The sequence below is a fragment of the Nelumbo nucifera genome, chromosome 3 (genome assembly GCF_055504915.1).
Source record: "Nelumbo nucifera cultivar China Antique chromosome 3, China Antique-T2T, whole genome shotgun sequence".
NCBI lineage: Eukaryota > Viridiplantae > Streptophyta > Magnoliopsida > Proteales > Nelumbonaceae > Nelumbo > Nelumbo nucifera.
Genome location: NC_142651.1, coordinates 33,686,386 through 33,696,401, shown reverse-complemented (window position 1 = coordinate 33,696,401; position 10,016 = coordinate 33,686,386). Strand labels below are relative to the sequence as shown.

Here is a 10,016-nt window from a genome sequence, read left to right as displayed (position 1 = left end):
AGCAGTCAGCAGCTGCCACCCTATAATGCCCTGTTGACAGAAGAATGCAGAACCAGGACCAACCCTGCAACATTTCTACCAATGGCAGAATAGAATATATAGCAACTACTTCTGAATATGATGATAGAAGGGTTTTCAGTTGTTTGATAGATGATCTGATTGTCCATGGAGTGTCAATGCTATTTTTCAGTTCTTTAATCTATTCATTAGCAGGGAGTATATAGAAATCAGGTACTAGAATTTGCTGCAGTGTTCTTAAGCCATTTTTTTCCCCAACAGACTGTCTTGATTGCACCATACTTGTGGAGAAAGAGCCATCATATACATAATGGAGAAAGGGACTTAAAAGTGTTGTTCATACATTGCTGCAACTTGTTGTCGTTCTCCCTCCAACAGGGTACAAATGGATTGATGAACCTCTTCATTTGCATCCTTCAGTTCTGGACAATGACACACACAAAGTAGGAGTGCAGAAGGCTTAATCTTGCAGATACTCTTAAGATTTTTATAGGTTTGGTATGTTAAATGGTAGTGAAGTGGAGCTCCTACATTTTTGTAATATCTGTACCAATTGTCTAGCATATATGTTGGGTTATGTTATCTAAGTATAAATTTGCATAAAGATGTTTAAATGGTTCAACCAAAAGTTTTCAAATATCAGGGAATGAACATTTGAAATGCAAATTAAAGAAAATCTATTAAGGCAAGCTTTTAGGTAAAGATGCATAAGGTAACAACATCTTTTAGCCTCAAGGGAAAAGTAGTTAATCAATGTATAGATCTTTTGGATCAGTTAAAGTAAGTTCATTTTATTAGTTCTCTTTTCTGCATGTAAATGATGTCAAGTTGCTATTTTGAGACCAAAAGAGATTTTTATGGAGCATCTCTTGCATAGTTATGTTGGATTTGTCACAAAAGGCTTATTTTTAGGGGGGTTCAATTTGCTGTTTTGGTTAGAAAGGAACTATGCCCATCAACAAAGATAACAAATCTCAATTGCTCCAAAAAATAACTTGGAGAGGAAATAGAGAGTTTTATACATCAACCATTAGTACTTTGATATACTCTCAAGTTTGTCCACATTTCAGTTACTATTTCTAGTCCTTGAACATGTTCAAATAGTCAATAAAATGATGAGACTCTTGCAAAGAACTAAGGCTATGTTTGGTTTGAAGGAAAATGCAGGAAAAGGTAGAAAAACCTTTACAAACCTTGTATTGGTTCCCCTGTCTTTCCCTATCTTTTCCTTCAAACCAAACATAGCCTAAAGATTTCATACTCATTCATGCAATATGATCATCTTGAGGTGATTTGTTATTCATATGTGGACCATGAGATCATCATACGTCCATTAAGCATTTCAGTACAAGGTAGATGTTAGCTGATCCATTTTATTAAATGAGTACCTCCTAAAATTTTTAAATAGTATATTGCTCAAAAGGGATTAGTCTACAATCAACTTTGGGCACTTGTTCATTTTATGATCACATAAGGGCTTCTGTCTAAAATATAAGGGTCTTGTTTGGGACATAAATGTTTTAGATTTGATACATACTGGCTCCAAACACAAGGTTCCTTTTGGAACAAATTCAAGCCTCAAGGTTAAAGCATAAAGGTTTTTAAGTGAAACACTAAAGACCTTAGTTGAGATATACGGGTTTTTAAGACATTTTAGGTTGTTTGGAAGAATATGGATGGTCCTACCTTTCTATTTGGAGAATGTATCGACTTCCATGTATGATTTAGTAGTAGTGTTGTCATTGCCCTAGATACTGTTAAGTTAATACCCAAGTGTTTTTATATCAGCCCATGCACCGTTTTCTAACATTAAGTTTAAATTTACATATCAAATGGGTGAATGTTAAATTTACTCCTCGTTTGTGTGTCAGGTAAATGACTCCCTTGGGTAAATGTACTTAATCAAATGTTTCTTGAGAAATACTTATTCAGATAAGAGCACTTACAGTGTTTTTTATTTCTAAGTAAAGATGTAAAATGATCAATTTATCCCAAAAAAAAAGTGATATTATTGAAGAGACAATATTGTCTATCATGTATTAGTGATTTTCAACATGCATGGGTAAGTAATTTGTCCAAATCTGATGAGAGTATTATTTTCTCCAGATAAATGAGCTACTTGGGAATCATTCTTTTCTGTAAGACCCACTAATACTAAAAAACGGACGCGGATTTATTTCTTTTCCATGGGACTTACCAGTTTATCCACCCCTACTCCCCGGAAAACGGATGAGGCACTAATGTTTTGTAAAATGTGCTTTATTTAGAACTCTTCACACTCCATGAGGGAGTAGGAATATAAAGAGGTCTATATGGCACTCTTGGCCCCTCCTCTGAAAGAAGGATGCATACAGGTAAGCCCTTTTATTTTTGACTTCTTATAAGTTAGTACTACTAGATTAATGGGGAAAATTTGTAGCATGTTTCAATTCCTTACAAGCTCATGACTTGATAAAAAAAAAAAAAAAAACTACTCCAAAGAAGTTGATCTTGTCATTTCCACTCAATGAATTCCAAATTGATGATGTTACGAAAGTTCATATAATGATTCATGGCGATATCTAGTGGCATAGATATTAAGCCCTCAATGTATCCAGAAACTCTCAAAGCTGGAATGACTTGTATGTGATTAGGGGTGTCAATGAGCTGGATTTGGGTTGGACCCTGTTTGAATCAAAATCAATTTGAGCAGGTTGGATGGACAATAAGACATTAAATTGGACAAGTCCAGACTTAATGGTCCAAAGTATTTATTACATTGGATTAGACCTGGTCCATTTGTAAAGGTTTTATACTGGACTGTGTCAGAACGAACAAATATCTGGTCCATTGACATAAGATAAGAGTACGGGTGTCAATGAATATAATTTGGGTTGGACCCAATCTAAATTAAAATCAATTTGAATAGTTTGGATAGTTCATACATTAAATTGATGAACCAGTCCAAAATGGTTCAAAGTATTCATCAGATTAGATTGAACCTGGTCCATTTATAATGAATCCATACTGGACTGGATCGGATTGGACCGATATCCGGTCCATTGACATTTTTAACTTCCATAATAGGTATTTTGATCAATCCAACCTTAAGAATTAAGATAACAAGTTAAGATATACAACGTGGCATTGGATTGCCCAATTTAAATGGTGACTCAAGATCATGGATCATTCTCTAATAATACTAAATTAGAGAGAATGCATTTGGAATATTGAATAACCCCTCCTATATACAGTTAAATCCAGATTATGATGCGTGGGAATTGTATTTGTCACATGAAGCAATTACAACATTTTGAATTCAATTTGAAGATTATTTTGGATTTTCATGAACTTTTTTTATCATTGTAACAAAATGTGCATCCCTAGCACTTTGGTATGTTGTCATATCTCATGACCAGCACAAATTGATATGGATGATTAGCAAGTTTTGCACTAGACTTCTCTTCATATTGTTCATTAACAAGAAAGAAAAGAAAAAAAAAAACTCAACAGTGTCGTATCCTTTTAAAAGTTATGTAAACCCTTTGTATGAAAATTAGTTTTTAATACTAGTACCAAGAAAACATGATTGTTGTATATACATGGTTGCAATGTTGTGCCTTGTCTTTTGGTGGAAGTAGGATCTAGATGAGTTCTGTAATTAACAAAGCCACTATAAGTGGCCGGAATTGGAATGGTCTATTTACATAGTCTGTTTGGTTTAGACAAGAATCAGAATAGAAATTAGAATCAATTGGAATGGGATTTTATTCTCAAGAGAAGGAGAGGGAATGGCTATTCCAATTCCACCCAACCAAACAGATGGAATATAATTAAAATGGCCCATTCCGATTCCAATTCTAAACCCCTATTCCCGTGAACCAAATTCGCCCTAAGTAACACAAAAAAAAAAAAGACTTTACCAATTCATACAAGCCATAAATTTGGCATCAAGCAAGTTAATTCTGAGGTATGAATTTTATAATAAAATATATATGAGAAACAATCAAATCAAGAACAATGAGCCTTTATAATTAAAGAGCATCGATCTACTTGAAACTTAGGCTGCGCTTGGAAATGATGCAAATGGAGTGTAAATCCCGATTCAGGGTAAATTTGCACTTTGGTTCACTTTTGACTGTATTTGGCAACATTACATTTATGCATTGACAAATGACAGACCAATGCATATTTACATTGATAATAAGATGTAAAAATATATCAATAAAAAAAAGTAAATTTGCATTCAAGTGGGTTTTTGATAAAAAAAAAGCATATGCTTTATTGGAATCCATGTTTGCATCCATTACAGCTAAAAGTCTGTTTGGTAAGAAGATAAATTTATTAGTGCAAAACTAACCCAACTTTACAATTTATATGGACTGTTTTACACTCTACATATTTGCTTTCACACTTATCTGCATCGTTTCCAAACACAGCCTTAATTTAGTTGTTGATTCCATTGGTATTGCTCTTGCTTATGATCGGCTTAATTCTACAAATTAAGCGGACAAACCATTCAACAATCTCAGGGCACATGAAATGGAAGAGGAACAACAGCCTGTAGTATGATGGCTCTACAACATATCTTTCTCCCCGGCATGCCCCATTCACAATGGCTTTTGCACATTCTCCTGCACTCTTAACTTGGAATCTGCTATTTATGATCTATCAAATAACCAAGTTTTTCATCATCAATCATCAATTCTTGTAAATGACAACACTTTGTATTATCTGGAAACATTTGAAATTTGAGACAAGGCCCATCTATCCAGGCAAGAAACACCCAAGTTGGACTAATTAATGTAGTTTTGCAACCATTGCATTCCCCCTTTTTATTCAAGTTGAGTTTAGCATGTAGTTTTAAAGTCTTCTAGATTTGAAGCTTAAATACATTATCAACAAGCACCTAGTGTTTTTCATAAATGAAGCATTAAACAAAACAATAGCTTATGCCTAAAATTGTACATAATTTCTTTGTCATTGAGTAGATTTTACCCACCTTTTAACAAATTTTGTGGTATAGAAATATGTTAGTAGTACTGGACCAAAGCAATATACATAGGCTGTAAATGTTGCAGCCTTAGGTTAACCCAAGATTTGTAAGATTTACATTCACAGCACATAATGAGGGTAACTGTAAACTCATAAACTGGTCTGGTTTGATATTAAGTCTTTGTTTGGTTGCAGTGCAAATTTATTTGCCCTAGTACAAATGCATGGAAGTGCAAATGTAAAAAATGCAAATTATATTCTTGTTTAATTTTGTTTTGGATTTTACTTTATTCTACTTCATGTCTTAATTTACTTCATTTGTATTGCAATCAAATAAAATAGACTAAATTTTGAAACAAAAATAGGTGAGAATTTACGCTTAAATCATTTGCACTACTACCATGGTTTTGCACCAGTGTAAATTTATTTGCATTGCAACCAAACACAGCCTAATGATTTAACTCAACCCGACCTCAACCCTAAGGTATGGATTGCCAAACTTATTGATACAGAGTTATCAAATCCACTTGTAGGTAAGGTTCAAAATTTTGTCACATATCAGGGAATATCAAGTGTATCATATTCGGTTTTGATGATTTTCAGGGGATAGTTAGGCCTAAGACCAATCTCTTGTGAAAATTTCAAAAAAAAACTAAATATAAAAGATAAAGAATAGTGATTTTTGGGGTGTATCGATACTTTGAACCATGCCTATAAGGTTGATCTCAACCAGTACACACCCACCCCACCCTGTTATTAGTGAAGAATATATTTACAGATATCTCAATGTCACTATCAACTTTTATAAAAGATTCATGAATATCTTATTGTATTTTGTAGAAAACTAACATAACACCCCTTTACATATGGAGTTCAAATCAGCCCCCCACATGAATATCAATTTCCCAATAATGATATATGGATTATTATTGGAAGATATTCCCAATACACGACGGGGATGTACTGTGTGGGACGTTGTGGTGATGTACTGTGGGACGGGGACACAATGACCTGAACACGCTGCAGGTTAGATTCATTTAATCCAAACATACCCACACCCGACTGAGTCTGCTCCAAACAAACTGATAGGGTTGGAGCAAGAACAATTTACCATTAAACCCGAGTAATTAATTGACATTCCTATCTATTATTCCATACCCAGTGACCATCTCAGTCAGTGTTTTTCAGAACATCAAACATTATGGCCCCACATGATGTTCCAGATCAATGGTGTTCAAGGCACGCATATACAAATACAGGTTTGACCTACCCATACTGGCTAGAATTAATTTTTCCTGGCTCTATAGGGTGACATTGGCAACCAACTTCATGAATGATTGAAATTTAAAACTAAGTAACTAAAAGTAAAATAAATTAAAAAATCAGATGTAACAGTGAAATAGTGGATAAGCTTACCTTTCTCAGCTTTGGATCAACTTCTAGGATGCCTTCCTTGTTTAGGTGCTTTCCTTGTGTGATCTCTGACTGTATAAATGCAGGAGCAACTATTGTTATTGTAACCTCCTGTGCCAACTCCAGTCTCAATGTCTCAAAAAAGTTGATCAGTGCAGCTTTACTTGCCTGAAACAGATAGAAGATCATCAGCAATTCAAAGTTGATCACCAGAGTGAAAAGAAAATTAAGATGAACATTCATAACACTAGTATAGTATAGTATAATAATCACTCATCCATCTCCCAGCAGATTCCTTACACCATACACGCTTGCCCAGGGTGAGATGGCCCACCCAGCAACTGAAGCATTGACGATGATCTTTCCTTTGCTCTTCTTGAGGTGAGGAATAGCAAAATAAGTTGGATAGATTGATCCCCAGAAGTTGATATCCTAAACATTAATCCAAATCACAATTAGCTGGTTTTGCACAATATCAACAGGAACAATATAACTGAGCTCTCACATTGATTATTGATCTGTGGTTCATGCAGGGATTGATTAATTAATTACCATCACTGGTTTGGAAATTTCTGCATTAATTCCACACTCAAACAGGTGAGAGTTATAGACCCCAGCGTTACAAACCAGATGATCCACTGCAAATTAATCAAATCATCAGATCCTTATTAGTTAAACGCCATTACAAACAATATGTAATTAAAGAAATTCAGACTCCTCTTACTTCGTCTGAAATGGTCCATTGTTCTGTCAACAAAACGTTTGCATTCAGCAACTTTAGAGACATCAGCTCGAATAACTAGAACATCAGGCGACCCAAGCTGCCGAGCTCTTTCAGCCACTTCTCTAAGGCTCTTCTCTCTTCTAGCAACAAGGACTAAAGAAGCTCCTCTTCTCGCATACTCATAAGCCAGGTGCTGCATGCATGCAAAATCAGAAATCAAATTGCTTAAATACTTATATATATCATGAAGCAATAAATATATAAATATATATATATATATATGATTTGAATTTATGTCAAGTGTGGACCTCCCCGATTCCCGATGAAGCTCCGGTGATGAGAACAACTTTTCCGGCGATATTTTGGCTTGAGAAAGTCAGGATGGAACGGATGAACCTATAAATGAGGAGTAAAGGGAGGGTGAGACACAGAATGATGAGGCCAACAGGTGGAACTACCAAATTCATGATCAACTTGTGAAGGAACTCCATGGCTCTGTTATAACAAGGTACAGTACAGCGCAATTGAAGGCTTCATCTGCACATTTTGTATTGTAATTTTATAGCCCCCAGGCCCTTGATATTGACCCTGAACTGTTTTGAGTAAATGGCGTCTACGTATATTAATTTTCATTATTTTACCCCAAGCTAGGCTTTGTTTGTTGCGAGGTAAAAAGGAAAGGGTGTATGAATTTTTCACCGAAAGATATTAATTTCATCTAACATCGATCTGTAAAGGTAAGGTATGTAGTATTGCCGGAAACCCATAAAGCTTCTTGGGCCACCATGCAATATCACATTATCACCCATGGGAAGGCAGAAGAAGGGAAGAGAAGATGGAAAGACGAAATAGAAAAGAAGATGAGCAACAAATAGAGAGAGAGACTCCCCAAGAAGAGAAAACAGGGAGAGGGGTTCGCCGGAAGAAGAAGAAAAGATTCAACAAAGATCTTTAGAGAAAAACCAAGAGGAGAAACCTCTTGGAGGAATCTAGAGTCTAGTTGGTATATAAAGTTGAGAATTTAGTAGCACTGATCTACATCCTAGAAACAGAACTAAATTTGGATTTGAAAATAAAGTAAAATGTTTCCTTTTCCCCTTCAATTCCATGAAAATAAAATCAAGGTTTTAAAAGGCTAAGAGCATAGTTGAGGTATAATTAAAGTTTATAAATTGATAAAAATAACAAATAATATACCAAGTTAAAATGATAGAAGTCCATAAAATAAAAATTTATAAGCAATAAGTTTCAGCATTTAAGCATTAAATAAAATATAATAACTAATCAGCTCACAATTATAAACATTTTACATTAATTTTATGTTTCAATATGCAAAGTTTTCAAATAATTCAAATAACCAATTTAGAAGAAAAGGAAACGTGTGAAGAATCACTCATATAATTGGATATTAGATTTATGGTGATTCAACAGTTTAGAAGAAAGAAACAAACTTAGTTAATTTGATCTATGCAAAAATCAATAAAAAGAAAATAAATTCATTAGGAAAAGAAATGAGAAAAATAACAAGCTTGGGATGTTAGATTTAGAATTAAATAATAAGAAAAAAAATCTCATTTGATATATCCAATATAAACAAAGAACTTGATTGACCCTTATTGCATTGAACTCTACTTAAACACTAGGAGAAACTAATAGAGCTTAATTTCCCCTATTGGTTTTTTATTTTTACTATTTTTTGTTTATTTGTCCCATAATTATTGAAGTGATTCTTCAATATATACTTTGAACTATAAAAATGTATAAAATATTTTTTTGCATTAAATCACTAAATATTCATTGATACTTGAGGCTTACGCCTTTTTACACCTCACACATTGAGGCTTGAGGCTTATGCCTTATTATAACAAAGGTTTAAGCCTCACATCAAAGTTCTTAGGCTTAAGCCTTGAGGCAAAATCTATGCCCCTTGCCTCAAGGCGTAAGCCTCACACCTCAAGGCTTAAGCCTTTTAAAACAACGAATAAAATGACTCCCTTGCTATCATTTCAAATTCAGCTACAAATCTGGATTGCAAAAGTTAAAAAGTCTCGGTTAACTAGGATGGCAATTGGTTGGTTTGGGAAGAGATTATAAATTCTAGACCCTGCTCACCTCCCTAGGCTTCCAAATCTGTACCCTCCCAAAACCTGTATTGAATTAGATTTTTAAAATCCAAACCTTCCCTACATTTGAGAGTGAGAGGATTGGGTTAGAATCTATATCTAATTTCCCATTATTTACGTTATGTGTAGGCAATAAAGGAATAAAATAACATAAACAAACATCAAAGTTTCTAATTATTTGATGAAAACACATAAATTATCAATTATATCATTCACAAAAATTCAAAATATTTTTAAATTCAACACCTAATACGTAAGTTTATATGCCTTCTCTAACAATATGCAGGTCGAAGAGGATTTGGTTTAACCTAATACTGTACATTATCCGTACCCGTACGGATTGTAAAACCACAATCTTGGCTCAAACCTGAATCCAATGAACTCAAACCCAACCCAGTCTGACAAATGTAATATTGAATCCCATAAATACTAAATACTACGAAACCAAGGCCATATATACAAATGTTTGAATACTAGACTAGAATTTATCAACAGTTAGGGCATAACAATGGATTTACCTCAGTACGAACCTGACCCAAAACCTAATTAAGGCAGACCCAACAATTCAATAGAGTGGGGTCAAAACAAAGACCAAAGTCTCGGTTATGAAGGCAGAAGACCAACTCAATAGAGTGCATCTGGAGCACTCATAAGTCATTACTCACCACCTGGAAACTCAGACAAACTTTGAAAAAAAACAGCCTGATCAACTGAGTAGGTGGGGTAACGTTTCATGCACAGGAATAAGCTCTCAATTGTTTTTT

General features: G+C 34.4%; 1 protein-coding gene across 1 annotated transcript; it reads right to left on the bottom strand.

Moving 5' to 3' along the window:
- Nucleotides 1–3,956: 3,956 nt before the first annotated feature.
- LOC104594949 (11-beta-hydroxysteroid dehydrogenase A-like) lies at nucleotides 3,957–7,647 on the bottom strand. Its single transcript, XM_010255510.2, has 6 exons — nucleotides 7,438–7,647; nucleotides 7,130–7,322; nucleotides 6,958–7,043; nucleotides 6,706–6,837; nucleotides 6,409–6,573; nucleotides 3,957–4,665 (listed from the first exon to the last, which is right to left on the bottom strand). Exons 1-6 carry the CDS (start codon nucleotides 7,618–7,620, stop codon nucleotides 4,444–4,446), a joined length of 981 nt encoding a protein of 326 aa, XP_010253812.1. The 5' UTR covers nucleotides 7,621–7,647; the 3' UTR covers nucleotides 3,957–4,443.
- Nucleotides 7,648–10,016: the final 2,369 nt, after the last annotated feature.